Here is a 16292-nt window from a genome sequence, read left to right on the forward strand (position 1 = left end):
AATGGTAAAATCCCTGCAATTTACAGTCTGTGTGTCCCTCTGATCCTGGCTTTACTTTGTGTCTAAGGGTTTGACATTCCCAACGCCAGAGCTAAGTTTTGCACCTGAGGTTTGGCCTAACCAACCCAACCAACCATCCCAAGCCTTTCTCAACCTTCTTACCCCAATGGAACCCTTAAAATAATTTTCAGATCTCAGGGCCCTTCTGTTAAAATCGATTAGATGGGGGTTAGTGGGAAGAGTGCCCCCCTTACAGGCAGCTGAAAAGAATATTGGGCTCATATAGCTCGCTCTTCCAAGTGGTGTTGACCCTGGAACCACACAGGCGCCATCAGATGGGAGTTCAATTAGCCACAGCTCTAGGAACCCTTAGCAACTTCTGGAGTAAGCCTAGGGTTCCACGGAACCATGGTTGAGAATAGCTGGTATATCCAATTAAAGTGCCTCAGGGCAGAGGCATAACTAGAACTCTCAGTGCCCCGGTGCAAGAAACCATGAAGGGTCCCCCGGACCCCTGGACGGGGCCCTTCCCTTCAAGACTGGGGCTCTTCCCACTGATCCTGGGGCCCTTTACTCTCATTACGGGGCCCTTTATTATGGTCCCGCAGTGGGACCATTTCACAAGTTCTGCAGTGAGCCCCCTTCCTGCAATCTTGCCCCCCCCCCCCCCACGGTGTTGGAATGCCAGGGCTCGGTCACAAGTGTGACCTTTGCGATCCTGGAAGACAGTGATTTCTCTACATGCTGCCCCCCCTACCCCTTCTATCCAGGTGTACAGGGGAGCCACACAGGCCCCCTGGAACATGGGGCCCAGTTGCAACTGCAACTCCTGCGACCCCTGTAGTTACGCCCCTGCCTCAGGGTGCTTTTATTGGACAGGAAGATGGGTAGGAAGAGCCTAAATCTATAGGAGCAATCAGGACTTTGCCCCAAAGTCGAACCCTTAGTAAGAGAGTGACATCAAGGTCAGAGGAGTACACAGGAAAGGGCTTTCTTGCTTTAGAGGCCCTCCTAGATGGTTCAAATTTTGGATAATTCCTGAGGAACTGAAAGCCAAGCCATGAGTGACCCTGCAAGCACCATCTGGCTCCACAAAAGTCAATTTAAAGATCATTTGAGCTGGATGGGAAATTATTGGCCAGTGAGCGCATACTATCAGATGTAGTCTCTGTTAGGAACTGACATTGTATTGAGGTGCTAACTCAATACAATAGCTGGCAGTAGAGATTCCTCCATCCATGCTGTTAGCCATGTATGTTAGCCCCAACATTGTGCTAACCTAAGTGGATATAACTGTCTGCAGCTCCTGGTGCTTAAAGACAACTGCCATGACCGGTCATGGGGGTTACCAGTGACTGCCTGAGTGCGCCAACATGTTTTGTCACCCCTGCCATGTTGGTATATTGGGAGTCAAAAGGAGCCGGGCGCTGCAGAGCAGTTATAATATTACTGACTCATCGTTTGGCATCCGTTTAGGTGGCAAGACAGTATGAGCGGTGCAAAAATAGGTGAGCGCTACATATGACTATTAGACCACTGTAGCCAGTTGTGACCTTTGATGTATGTCCTAAAATATTAAAGATGAGAGGATAAAAATGTGATCTGTTTTATCTCACCAGCCTCCAGGGTGTATTCAAACCGCTTACAGTGTAATATCTGTAATAACTCCATCACCACCTCCACCACCGTCACCTGCCCGGCTAAGCAGTCCCTGTTTTGTGATGAAGTAAATAACAACTGCGTGGATGTGATCACAATGGAAACGAATGGTGAGAAGACTTGTCATCTATCTATCTGTCTGTCTATTCATTTATCAATATCTGTCTATCTATCTATTTGATTCCATCCATTCTATCTATTCTATCTATCTATCTATCTATCTATCTATCTATCTATCTATCTATCTATCTATCTATCTATCTATCTATCTATCTATCTATCTATCTATCTATCTATCTATCTATCTATCTATCTATCTATCTATCTATCTATCTATCTATCTATCTATCTATCTATCTACTGTATCTATCTGATTCCATTCTATCTATTTATCTCTCTAGCTATCTATCTACAGGGGAGGACTGAGCCAGGGGGCTGGGGAGCAATTGCCCCCCGGGCTGCTCTGATGCCCCATAAAAAAGCTGCACCGCTTTTGCAACAGACATGCCTAAAAAATTCCTGGTGAAGGGAAGAAAAAGCCCCCCCCCCCCCCCCCCCGCTATCCTACTGAGTGTGGGATGAAGACAAGAACAGAGCTGTTACTCTGTTTGTGGCAATTTATTGAGCACGCTTGGCATCTATTGCACCTGTAGAAGCCAGTAAGCTGTCGTAAAAAGCTTAGCTTAGGCAGAGGGGGTTCCAGAACATTAGGAGCCAAACTATTCCTCAAAGAGGGTGCTCTTATTTTTAACCTGACAGGTTCTATTTAAAGTGCAAATTTGCCTTTACCATAGTTGTGTTCATTTTGTTTTTGCCATTTTTAGGAGTATTTGCTTAGCTTTGTTCCCTACTGCACAGATAGATTAGGTCTATAAAAAAAGGATGAGAGCTGACCCCTGTGTCCTGTAGCAGTATAGGGGTCAGAGGAAGAAACATAAGCATGCAGTGGGGAACCGAACATTCGGCACTTCCAAAAACAGCAGATGTTAAGAAAAAAAAAAAAGAGTAGAAGAAAAAAGAGAGTAAAACTCCAAGGAAATCTCTTACTTTATTCCTGCTAGCAAATTGTATTTTTCCACTTCCTTTAACAAGGTGACAACTCCATTCTACCATGAAATCATGCAGCGGTGTTGTCACCCTCTGAATAGGGTAGTATTAGATGGGTATGTAGTGTTGAATGGACTTTAAAGAGACACTGTCACTTTTCCCATTCAGGGCGAAATGACAGTGTGTTTCTAAAGTCCTCCCCATCCACATATACTTACATTACCAGTAATCCCGCACCACTCTTGCCCCTGCTGCGGTCAGCAGTGGAATGCAATGTGTTGCCTGTGTTGGAGACTAGGGGGAGTGGAGACATCATCAGTCCATCGTATGGCAGTGCTCAGGCCTAGCAATTGGCTGCTGTCCCCTTACACAATGGGAGCAGATTACATGTTGGTAACTCCCACTAATGTAATATTGTGTTTCCCCGCCCTGAATCTGCTTCTTTGCCTTGACAATAAAATAACCGCAACAGCAAATATCCGGTGGCAGGGTAGACGGGCCTTAATGATCAGCCAAGCCAACAGGTATATGGGTCACTGTCTTGTTCTGTTGCGCATTCCAATGGCTTTCCCAGAACTATAACCAACCTGTCACTGATAGCCTATGGTCAGCTACTAACAATCAGGGGCCTGTATTGTCATCATTGCCAATCACAGTGCAATCGAGAACCCCCCCCCCCCCCCCCCACTGGCCTGGGGCCCGTGGCCCAATTTAAATGCTGGCTCCTGCCAGGTAAAGGAGTTCATACTCTGGTGCCCAGTCTGTTGTCCTGAGGCCTGAGTGGCCTTCAGAGCAATTAGTGACAGTAGACTTTATATTGCTGCTTTTTCAATGCAGTAAAATATTTTTATTGGCTTCTAGTAGTTATTTGGCCTAGTTTATTTATTTTGCACTGTCCTACCATTTTCTGTGCTGTCCATCCCATTTCTCTTTTTATGTTAATTTTTTTTTAATGTTATTTCATGACTTTTGTTGAGAGAAGTATCAAATGTGGTAAAACTAATTGTTTTTGGGGGGGGGTACAAAAAGTGTAACCATTGATTTGTAAAGGGAACGAAAGAGCAGTTATCTCAAGCAATGCGTCTTCAATCTGTAACGATCTACTGAAGCAATGGGGCAGTCTCCAAAAACTGCTAGATCATGTTCACAGGCTCGGACCATCTCATACAGCATGTCTACAATCTCTGATCATCCCTTGTAGCATGCCTGTATTCTCTGATCATATTTTCTAGCATGTCTACAATCCCTGACCATCGCTTGTAGACTGCCCATAGCCTTGGACCATCTCTTGTAGACTGCCCATAGCCTCTGACCATCTCTTTTGGATTACCCATAGTCTCTGACCATCTCTTGTAGCATGTCCATAGTCTCTGACTATCTCTTGTAGCATGCCCATAGTCTCTGACTATCTCTTGTAGCATGCCCATAGTCTCTGACCATCTCTTGTAGCATGCCCATAGTCTCTGACCATCTCTTGTAGCATGTCCATAGTCTCTGACCATCTCTTGTAGCTTGCCCATAGTCTCTGACCATCTCTTGTAGCATGCCCATAGTCTCTGACTATCTCTTGTAGCATGCCCATAGTCTCTGACTATCTTTTGTAGCATGCCCATAATCTCTGACCATCTCTTGTAGCATGCCCATAGTCTCTGACCATCTCTTGTAGCATGCCCATAGTCTCTGACTATCTCTTGTAGCATGTCCATAGTCTCTGACCATCTCTTGTAGCTTGCCCATAGTCTCTGACCATCTCTTGTAGCATGCCCATAGTCTCTTACCATCTCTTGAAGCATACCTTTAGCCTTTGATCACCTCTTGTACATGCCCTTAGTCTGTGACCATCCCTTAAAGTGTGTCCATAGTCCCTGACTATCCCTTGTAGCACGCCCATAGTCTCTGACCATCTCTATAGCATGTTAATAGTCTCAGACCATCTCTTGAAGCATGCCAATAGTCTCCAACCATGTCTTGTAGCATGCCCGTAGTCTCCGACCACCTCTTCCAGCAAGGTCTCTAACTCTGCCTTCTTTGACAGCCTTTTGTAGAGTCACATTCATTGAATATGTTTTGTGTCTCATTAGTGATGTAAGTGGCAGCACTAGAGGCTCCCATATGAGCTTACCATAAGCCCTAACATTCCAGTAAAGCCTTTGTTGCTGGCAGAACCAAGTACAACTTCAACCATCAACCCCACCCTCCTTACAGCATTACGTTTTCTAAAGACATAGATTACCACATATAATGCAAATTTACAAGTGGTTGATTCTTCTATAAATACCCTATTTTCATCCATTACAGGGTCCTCTCAAATACAAACATACACCAAAGGCTGTGGTTCAGGAAATATAGGAGACGTGTGCACAAATCTGTTTGCCTACAACACTGGGTCTTACCAGCGATACACCTATTTATCATGTTGCACGGGCAACCTCTGTAACAGTGCTCAAAGATCCAGTAAGTATCACTCAATACATTTATTGCTATGTTTATTCATTCAAAGCCCAAAGTCTGCCTGTAATATGCAGGCCGTGCAATCTTTTTCTGGTATATTTATAGAATAGATGTGCTTACAAGTCTTTAGATACAGTGACTACATTAGTTTGCCTTTTCTAGCAAGGAACATTTTTGACAAGAATAGAAAATATCTGCAATTTGCCAGAAATGCCATGTTTTTGACGTTCTGGTGAGCTGAACGGTTCTTTAAGTTGAGGACACTTAGGCGACATTTTATCTTATTGAACTTAAGAAGCTGGTGCTTTTTGAAAGTGAATTTTCCCTGTTTCCCTTGTAAGATGAAGAACAGCATCAAGATGCCTGTAATACAGCATCTTAGCAAAATCTGTCCATGGACAGGGTGGTCTAGGAGAAATACAGTGGGCATACTCCACTGCAAACATGGCCATGAATTGGTCTTGAATACAAAATGTGGCGCTAATCTCGTTACTGTCTGCACAGAACGTCCTTAACAGTTGCGGATGGCATGCAACAGTTCTTATATCTTCCACATGAATACACAATGGAAACTTCAAAAAGAAAGAAGTGAAGATCCTCAGCGAGGGAAACCACCACCAGGCACCCGCACACACTGATCCTTACCAGATCCCAATGACCCTCATCACAAAGGTCAGAAACGCATAATACACAAGCCCTGGGAAGCCGGGATCCTTCACTCCTCCTTACTTGATCGTATCACTAAAGCAGGCAGTCATCCAATCCTAACGGGGTCCCCATAGGAGGAAACAAAACACCACCTCATAGTGTATACTGTTTAAAAGTTTATTAGCCCCAAAGGATAAAATTAAACTTACTAGACAGCTGCTAATAGAGAGTGTTGCACAGTCCACCTTCCTATGGTTGGGTGCTCCCGCAACCCACCAGCAAAATGGCCGCCGTGTCTCTTCCTCGTGTGCGTCGCCGTAGGCTCCACCCAGGTTCTCCAAGAACTTGCCTGAGAATGACCCTTCCACTCTTTCTGGTCAGCCGAAAAATGTTTGGAGCTGTCTGCCGTGTTCTTCAGCATCTGGTGAGTTGGTGAGCCTTCATCCTCCAATTGCCCTATTCAGTGTTCTGCTTTATCCCTTGTTTCGCAGTTTCTGAATGTCTTGCCTGATGATGTCCACCTTGACCTCCTCAATTTTGACCATCAGGGTAGACTGACATAAAGAAAAAGCCTTGAGTACCTTCTCTGTTCCCCAATTCTCAGGCACAGAGGTCAGATATGCAGGATCACTATCTTCCAAGGCCAACATGGCATTGGACTGTGCCACGGAGAAGTTTTCTAGCCGGTTTACCACTTCCACAGGATGCTTTACCGGCATCTGGCACCACTGTTTGCAAGGAGGGGATGGTTAATCAGCTGACATGTAAATTGGTAAATCTGGGGTAAACTAACGCAAAGCTATTTGCAGCATAAGTTAGGTGACGGAGCTTTCACGATATGGGGCCTATTCCATGTGTCACCAGGCCACTCCCTAGAATGCAAAAACATCTTTCATCTGTAAATCTCTAATCCCCCACCCCACATGTAATGTAGATGAACAATGACAGACATGTCGTAGTCCAGGCTGGGGGACAACCATGGCTCCCTCCATATATACAGTAGAATAAATTAGCGTTGCCACTTGGGGACAGGTAGGGAGATATCTGCAGGGTCTCCAGGTGGAAATAAAGGGGAAAAAAGCTTGAAAAAATGTTGAGAATTGGTGACTTGCAGTACATTAAATTTTTTTTGTATTGGGGTTCAAAAACACTTCAAATCAGCTCTGTATGGATTGTTGAATAGGGTGGGGCTTATTCATTTGATATGTGTTGATTCACTAAGGCATGACTAGCTGCATTCCATATTTTTAATTACAAATGTATACTTATCCCTAAATGACCTTTCTTTAATTTCCTGATTTGGTTGCCTGCATTTTTTTTTTTCACCTACCTGATACTTTTCATAGTAAAAAAATAAATGGTATTAAAATGTTTTTCTTTAGTTTTGAAAGTGGAAGAGTTAGACCCCCTGTTAAGTTTCCTAATTCTGTCTTTGTTCCTGTTAGGGTGATTCACTCCTTCTGTGTGTTCTAGTGACCATTGTCACCCACACAGCATGCAATAGGAAACCCAATATTCTGTTACCAAACAGGCAGTGAGGGGAATTCTTCCAATGGAGAAACGTGTTCTGTGTACAACCTTCTAAAAGGGGAATCCCCTCCCCCCCCCCCCCCATCATGGGGAGATTTTCTATCACTTCCTGTTGTATCTCCAGAACAGGACAAGAAGTAGAAGGAAATCTCCCCAACATGGCACGGGCAGCAAAGAATAACCAGATGGGAGTTTTAACTTTTCTGTACTCTATTCAGTATACTGAAAAGTGTTAAAGTATTACTAAACATTAATACTTAAAGTGTTACTAAACCCAGGAGCCTGCAGTCACTATATCTGGTTAAAGCTTATAGGAGTTTTCATTCTACTCTGACTGTCCTTTGAGGCTGCAGGACCCCTGACCCTCTGTCTGGACAGTGCTGATTGGCCCTGTGCTGATCACATGGACCATCTCCAGGAAAAAAAAACAAAACTCTAGCAATACACACCAAACTGAGCATGTGCAGAGTGCCTCCAAAAGCTCTGTTCTATCAGGAGATGGTTAGAGGAGAGTAAAAGCAGGGGAGGATCAGAGAAGACAGGATCAAACAGCCTTTTTACACAATGCGGAGGATTAATCCTCTTAGGTCCCACTGTAACAAGCATGCGTTATTGCATATATAGACTGATTTTACCAAAAGAAATTTCTGCCATGAAACACTGCACTGCCACAACTGTTCAGTAGCCACATTGGAATGACTTTGTGTTTGTGACAAGTATACGTTGAAGCAAATCTAAAGCTAAAACCAAAAATGTAATATATTGCAGCTTACCAGTCCTTAAATGTGGTGGCTGCATTTGTTTTCCTTTTTTCCTTTTTTTTCCTCTTATTCTCACCTAGTGATATTTCCAGGAACACACCTTCTGTCCTAGAGTGACAACACTTACTATACTGTATCTATGGAGGCGCATCGTTGTCACCCTAGGCTGCTCTCCTGATTAGCCTCCAACCACCTTTTACTCACCGCCCACCTCCATTACATATGGAGGCATGCTGTAGTTCACAGGAGATAGTTTGAAAACCTGATAACTTTGTTCAAGATTTCAGTTCAGTGCACAGGAAGTCACAAGAACCCTAAATATCTGGCAGGATCAACAGGCATTTTTCTGCATTTACAGAAAATGCCTCAAAAACAAATGTAGTTGCTACATCCTAGTCCTGGTAGGCTGCAATATATTATATTCTTGTGTTTAGAAACACTGCAAGTCATGTGTTCTGAGGTGTGAGTATATCGTCTGTCTCTCCACAGTTCCCATGCTAACGAACGACAATGGAATTAAGTGCTATGGCTGTAAGGACAATGGGAACAACGAATGCGCATCAGAAAAACAAACACTGGTTACTTGCAGAGGCACCCTTCTCCGATGCATGGAGGTCTTCGGTAATTATAGATCTATTTCTATTTACACTTCAGTATATGAAACCAGTTTCATATGCATATTTCAGCTACACCCCCCTGCAATGCAAAGCAGTTTAATTTTCATTTTTTTACCTTTATACATTGTAAATTTAGTTCTGTTTTTTTTATTATTGCTTGTATAAAATCTTTTTAAACATTTCATACACGGTACACCACCAGGATTTCTAAGGTGTGTCTTCTAAGGAGAAGAATGGCAGAAGCTGTTAACTTTCAGACTGTCTCTCTCTGATTAAAACTAGCTTCTGGAACCCTCTGAAGACAGCTGGTAGAGGAAAGAAATCACACCTTTGCCTCATAAATTTGTCTGTAAATTTCACCTTGAGCCAACTCTTGTTGGTCTGGAGACCCATCAATCAAACTAAATAACTCATGCTGTACTAAATACCTAACCAACTCAAGTGTAAGCAAATCAATATGTGCAATTATACATACAACGCCTGTATATTGAAATTATTATTCAAGGAGCTTTCAAAAGTGCTGGGTGCTTGTAAACCCTGTGTAAACAAATCTGAACAGGCACTTGAGTTGTTTAGATAGTTAGCGTGTAGTTTTTTTTTTTAGGGGGGAAGAGCCCTGCAAATTAAAAAAAAAAAAAAAAAATATTGGTGGAGAGTAGTAAGTTTACTTAAATTTTCTTTGTGTCAGCTGTTTTTTTTTTTTTTTTTAGATAGAAGTAATTGTTATAGATAGTGCTGAATATGTGGGTTTAGTTTACTTTAGTGTGTGGATAAAAGCCGGAGACTTCCCATGCTGGCGTCATTAGTGTTCAAGTGTGTTAAAGCCAGAGTTCCTATACTTATGTGTTTAGAGCTTGGGTGTATAAAAGCCATTGAGTTCCCATTTCAGTGTCATTAGAGCTCAAGTGTGTAAAAGCCAGAGAGTTCCCATTTCTATGTTATTGGATCTCAAGTGTGTGAAAGCCAGAGTTCTCATTCCTGTGTCTTTGGGGGGTCAAGTGAATAAAATCAAGTGAGTTCCCATTCCTGTGTCATTAGGACTCAACTTTGTAAAAGCCGGTGAGTTCCCATTTCTTTGTTATTAGGGCATAAGTGTGTTGAATTTCTAAGTCATTAGGGGTTGAGTGTTTAAAATCCAGAGAGTTCCAGTTCCTGTGCCATTGGGGTTTAATTGCATAAAGCCCAAGTTCCCATTTCTGTGCCATTAGGGTTTGAGTATGCAAAAGCCGGAGTGTTTCCATTCCTGTGTCATTAGGGCTCAAGAGTAGAGTATAACAGTTGAAGAGTTCCCATTGGTGTGTCATTAGGGCTCAAGAGTATAGATGTCAAAGAGTTCCCATTGCTATGTCATTAGGGCTCAAGAGTATAAAAGTCAAAGTGTTCCCATTCCTGTGTCTTTAGGGCTCAAGAGTATAAATGTCTAAGAGTTTCCATTCCTGTGTCATTAGGGTATAAGAGTATAAAAGTTTAGGAGCTCCCATTCCTGTGTCATTATGGCTCCAGAGTATAAAAGTCGAAGAGTTACCATTGGTGTGTCATTAGGACTCAAGAGTATAAAAGTTGAAGAGTTCCCATTTCTGAATCATTATGGCTCAAGAGTATAAAAGTCGAAGAGTTACCGTTCATGTGTCAATATGGCTCTAGAGTATAAAAGTCAAAGAGTTCCCATTGGTGTGTCATTAGGGCTCAAGAGTATACAAGTTGAAGAGTTCCCATTGCTATGTCATTAGGGCTCAGGAGTATAAAAGTCGGATAGATTCTAATGGTGTGTCATTAGGGCTCAAGAGTATAAAAGTTGAAGAGCTCCCATTGGTGTGTCATTAGGGCTTAAGAGTATAAAGGTTGAAGGGTTACCATTCCTGTGTCATTAGGGTATAAGAGTATAAAAGTTTAAGAGTTTCCATTCCTGTGCCATTATGGCTCCAGAGTATAAAAGTCGAAGAGTTTCCATTCCTGTGTCATTGGGGGTCAAGAGTATAAATGTCAAAGAGTTCCCCTAATAGTTTAAAATTCAAAGAGTTCCCATGCCTCTGTCATTAGGGTATAAGAGTATAAAAGTTTAAGAGTTCCCATTCCTGTGTCATTTTGGCTCAAGAGTAGAAAAAATTGAGGAGTTCCCATTCCTGTGTCATTACGGCTCAAGAGTATAAAAGTAGAAGAGTTCCCATTGGTGTGTCATTAGGGCTCAAGAGTATGAAAGTCAAAGAGTTTCCATTGCTATGTCATTAGGGCTCAGGGGTATAAAAGTCAGGTAGTTTCTACTGGTGTCATCAGGGCTCAGGAGTATAAAACTTTAAGAGTTCCCAGTCCTGTGTCATTATGGCTCCAGAGTATAAAAGTCGAAGAGTTCCCCTAAGAGTATAAAAGACAAAGAGTTCCCATTTCTGTGTTATTAGGGCTCAAGAGCATAAAAGTCAAAGAGTTCCCCTAAGAGTATAAAAGTTGAAGAGTTCCATTTCGAAATCATTATGGCTCCAGAGTATAAAAGTCGAAGAGTTCCCATTTCTGTGTCATTAGGCCTCAAGAGCATAAAAGTCGAAGAGTTCCCTAAGAGTATAAAAGTTGAAGAGTTCAAATTCCTGTGTCATTAGGGCTTAAGAGTATAAAAGTCAAAGGGTTTCCAGTCCTGTGTCTTTAGGGTATAAAAGATTTAGAGTTCCCATTCCTGTGTCATTATGGCTCCAGAGTATAATAGTAGAAGAGTTCCCATTTCTGTGTCATTAGGGCTCAACAGTATAAAAGTCAAAGAGTTCCCCTAAGAGTATAAAAGTCAAAGAGTTCCCATTCCTGTGTCATTACGGCTCAAAAGTATAAAAGTAGAAGAGTTCCCATTGGTGTGTCATTAGGGCTCAGGAGTATAAAAGTCAAAGAGTTCCCATTGCTTTGCCATTAGGGCTCAAGAGTTTAAAAGTCAAACAGTTCCCATTCCTGTGTCATTAGGGCTCAAGATTATAAAAGTGTGTTTATAAAAGTCAAAGACTTCCCATTCTGGCATCATTAGTGTTCAAGTGTGTTAAAGTCAGCGTTCCCATTATTATGTCTTTAGGGCCTGAGTGCATAAAGGCCATTGAATTCCCATTCCAGGGTCATTGGGGCTCAAGTGAATAAAAGCCAGAGGATTTCTATTCATGCCTCATTAGAGTCGAAGAGTTCCCATTGGTGTGTTATTGGGGCTCATTTACATCTTTTAGCATGTGTTATACGCTCTTTTTTTTTTTTTAACATGATTTTTTTTTTAAATTAAATCTTTATTTAAATAGGCACAGAGCAAAAGATAGACATAACGTGTTCTGCCAATATCTAGAACATTTATTAAAAAAGGGAGACATAACACACTTGCCAACAGCTCAATCCTAAATAGCAATGCATATCAGGGGCCAGTTGAGCTACAAAAACTGACTCCATAGGTTGTAAAACACAGTAATGATCATCAGCTGCATCAGATATATCTGTTTTTCATGGAGGAGGAACCTAGCACGAGAAGCCAAGGTTTGTCACCTTAGGGTTAGTAGAGGAAAAGCAAAAAGAAGGCCCATAAGGTGTGAGCTCCTATTGGCGGTAGAGTAGGAAGTTAGGAACCAAATTGTCGAAGGATATTTCAAAGAAGAAACTAAGGAGGGAGGAGGACTCATAGTCATAAATTAATTATATAATGTAATAATGGGGAATTTTAACTACCCGGAAATCGACTGGAGTAATGGCACTGCTGGAACAGTTAAAGGGCAAAAACTCATAAACCTATTACAAGACAATTTTATGGTTCAGTTTATTGAGGCCCCGACTAGGAATGACGCTCTGCTGGACCTGGTAATCTCAAACCATGCAGCACTTATTACTAATATTCATATAAAAGAACATCTGGGTAGCAGTGACCATAACATTATTTAATTTAATGTTAGCTGTTAGCAACAAATACATACGGGAAATATAAAAACACCTAACTTTAAGAAAGCAAATTTTCCAAGGATGGGGGCTGCTCTCCAAGACTTAGACTGGGAGGGAATATCGGCATCGATGAACACAGATCAGAAATGGGAATTCTTCAAAAAGACTGTATACGAACTCACTGTAAAGTATATTCCCATGGGCAATAAGTTTAAAAGGCTAAAAATAAAACCTATGTGGCTCACGGCCAAAGTTAAAAAAGGTATAAATTAATAAAGAAAAGAGCTTTTAAAAAGTATGAAAATGAAGGAACACTATCATCGTTAAAATGTTACAAAGAAAATAACAGAATATGTAAAAAGGAAATCAAAGATGCTAAAATGCAGAACAAACAACAGCATGCAAAAGATAGTAGGACAAACCCCCAACAAATTCTTCAAATATGTTAATAGTAAAAAGGTCAGGTCTGAGCATGTAGGCCCTTTACAAAATAACCAGGAGTGGGTGACTGGGGACAAAGAGAAGGCAAATTTAATAAATACTTTCTTCAGATATGTGTATACAAAGGAGCATGGGGGACCTCATGTCCATAATGGGAATGGTATTGCCACAGCCCCAAATGATCCACAATGGCTAAAAATGATATGGTCCAGAAATATTTAGACAGAATAAAAGTGGATAAAGAACCTAGATCAGATGGCACCCACCCACGGATCCTAAAAGAATTGAGTTCTGTCATTTTTAAAGCTATTGTTTCTAATAGGGACTCGTTAATGACTGGAATGGTACCACTGGGTTGGCGTAGGGCCAATGTGGTGCCTATATTTAAAAAGGTATCAAAGTCTTTACCAAGTAACTATAGACCTGTTAGTTTAACTTCTATAGTCTGGAAGATACTGGAGAGTTTAATAAAGGCCACATAGATGAGTTCTTGCTGGGAAAAAAAATATTTTAGGCAACAGACAGCATGGATTCATGAAAGACAGAAATTATCAAACAAACCTGATTTCTTTTTTTGAGGAGGTAAGTAAAAGCTTGGACAGAGGGGTGACTGTGGATTTAGCATTTTACCATGTTGTACACTGCTGTCATGCTGGAAAAAATTGTGTCAAAAGGAAGCATTCGTGTGCCGGCTTTTCTTGTTACTTGGTGACTGTGAATGTGGTATACTTGGATTTTGCAAAAGTGTTTGACTCAGTTCCCCACACACGGCTAATGTGTAAGGTAGGGTCTGGGATTAGAAGTACCATTTCAGGCTTTGCAGAGGACACCAAGCTTTGCAGTGGAATAACTTCCTTACAGGATGTCTCCAAATTACAAGCTGACCTCAATGCACGGTTTCATTGGGCGACTATGTCTCAAATGAGGTTTAATGTTGATAAATGTAAAGTTATGCACTTGGGGGCTAAGAATATGCATGCATCATACATACTAGGTGGAGTACAATTGGGGGAATCCATAGCGGAGGAGGATCTGGAGGTTTTGGTTTATCAAAAGCTTAATAATAGCATGCAATGCAGAGCTGAGTTTTCCAAAGTGAGCAAAATAATTTCTTGCATTAATAGAGGTATGGTCTCCAGAGAGAGAGAAATAATTTTGCTCCTGTACAAATCATTAGTAAGACCTCATCTGGAATATGCAGTTCAGTTTTGGGCCCCAGTTCTCAAAAAGGATATCGGGGAACCGGAGAAAGTGCAGAGAAGGGCAACCAAACTGATAAGAGGCATGGAGGAGCTCAGCTATGAGGAAAGATTAGAGGAACTGAATGTATTCTCTCTTGAACAGAGGAGATTAAGGGGAGATATGATCAAGATGTATAAATAAATAGGTTTTCCATATAGTGAACATGGTGTTGAGTTATTCACTTTAAGGTCAACACAGAGGATAAGGGGGCACTCTTTATGTCTGGAGGAAAAGAGATTTAGAGCCCATTCAGACTAGCGCGACTTGTCAGCCTGACAAGTTGCGGTCGGTCGCGGTCCATTGAGTAGTACAGGACCCGTTCTAATAGGAGCGACACAAGTCGACTTTTCCGACTTAGAAAAAGGGTCCTGTACTACTTTGGGGCGACCTCGGAGCGACTTGCATAGACTTCCATTATGTAAAGTCCCTGCAAGTCGCGCCGAAGTCACGGTGCACAGCGGTGCGCGCGACTTCACAGGTCGCCCCCCGAAGTCACATCGCCTCAGTGGGAACCGGCTCTTAATCTCCAAATACGGAAAGGTTTCTTCACAGTAAAACCTGTGAAAATGTGAAAAAGACACCCTCCAGAGGTGGTTCTGGCCAGCTCAGTAGATTGCTTTAAAAAGGCCTAAATTCTATTTGAAATGCACATAATATAACTGAATACCAATATTTATAGGTAAAGTTGATCCAGGGAAAATCTGATTGCCTCTGGGGGGATCAGTAAGGATTTTTTCCCTTGCTGTAGCAAATTGGATCATGCTTTGCTGAGTTTTTTTCGCCTTCCTCTGGATCAACTGTGGGTAAAGGATTGTGTATATGGGATTGTATTGTTTTTTTTTTTTTATATTGGTTGAGCTAGATGGACTTGTGTCTTTTTTTTAAACCTGACTAACTATGTAACAAAAACTGACAGGCCCGTGGTTTTAAAATAACACCTCTTTCCTGTATCCTTCAGACGATAACCGGCGGACTATCATGAAAGGATGCTGTACAGTAGCTTTCTGCTCTTCCACTGACCTGGCACAGCCCACTGACCCATCACCGCAACAAACTCGTATATCGGAAATCATGTGCTGCGCGGGAAGTTTGTGTAACAACTTCACTCGACAGATCGCCAGTGATGTCATCACCCCTAGCAGCACTGCCTATAGAAACACAGACTTCAGTATTCTAGCTCTCTTTTTATGCTTAATATCAGCTTTCATAGGACACTAGCATTTCCTGCTACCTTGTGTTTGTACAAAAAGACTTATTATTTATATTGAGGGATGCTGCGGGCAAGCTGGACATGGACACAAAAAGGCTTCTTGTGATGGGCCTCTTCCTCTTAAACAAAGCACCAGTGTTGATTTCACCAGGATGCCAGGCGCATCAGAACCAGAGAACCGCCTAATTTCGGTAGACTGATAGAACCTTCTCCTCAAAGTCCATATCTAAGAGAAAGAATTCCATCTATACAGCCAGCAGTCACTGCTGTCCAATGTGGACAAGAATGAAAATTGAAGTGACACACCACTTCTAAGAGGTCCAGATACAACTTTATTCCAATAAAATTTAGGGGGACAATCCATAATAGCCAACATGCAGTGGTGGACAAGGTCAACAACATGCCAAGAACATTTGTTGGCTGCCCAAATACAAGTACTTATCTACTGTGTATAGAAAGCTTCCTACCTGCCCTATAGGGGACCAGTGTTCCATTCTGACAGCAGAAAGGGTTCCAGCCAAACCCCCATGTAGAATATATGGCCCCCTAAGTCCTATAGGGCCCCTGTGTAGCTGGACAGTCTTCACAAATAGAATATCAACATCTACTGCTGTCCTCACTTGGCTATGTCTTACCGCATCTCTGCTGTTGACCAGATGTGAGCCCATTGATTGACAGATGAGGAGAGTCCTGTAAAGAGTGATACAACACATGATGACATTATTTTCCACAATTTATTGCCTCTAGCAATCTTTTAAGAGTCTCAAATGCCTGCAATAACCATTTCTTCTTTTACTGAAC

At 42.0% G+C, this 16292-nt stretch overlaps 1 protein-coding gene across 1 annotated transcript in view; it reads left to right on the forward strand.

The window, feature by feature from the left end:
* LOC309568698 (urokinase plasminogen activator surface receptor-like) overlaps nt 1-15499 on the forward strand; it is a gene marked incomplete at both ends in the record, with an annotated part of 64262 nt that extends 48763 nt beyond the window's left edge. The window contains 4 exons of the mRNA XM_082274441.1: nt 1620-1769; nt 5005-5160; nt 8586-8717; nt 15240-15499. Of these exons, the coding sequence (XP_082130567.1) occupies nt 1620-1769; nt 5005-5160; nt 8586-8717; nt 15240-15499 (698 nt within the window). The remainder of the gene's footprint in view (nt 1-1619; nt 1770-5004; nt 5161-8585; nt 8718-15239) is intronic.
* Between the last annotated feature and the right edge of the window lie 793 nt (nt 15500-16292).

This window comes from Pelophylax lessonae (assembly GCF_965119305.1).
Source record: "Pelophylax lessonae genome assembly, chromosome: 12".
NCBI classification, from domain to species: Eukaryota; Metazoa; Chordata; class Amphibia; order Anura; family Ranidae; genus Pelophylax; species Pelophylax lessonae.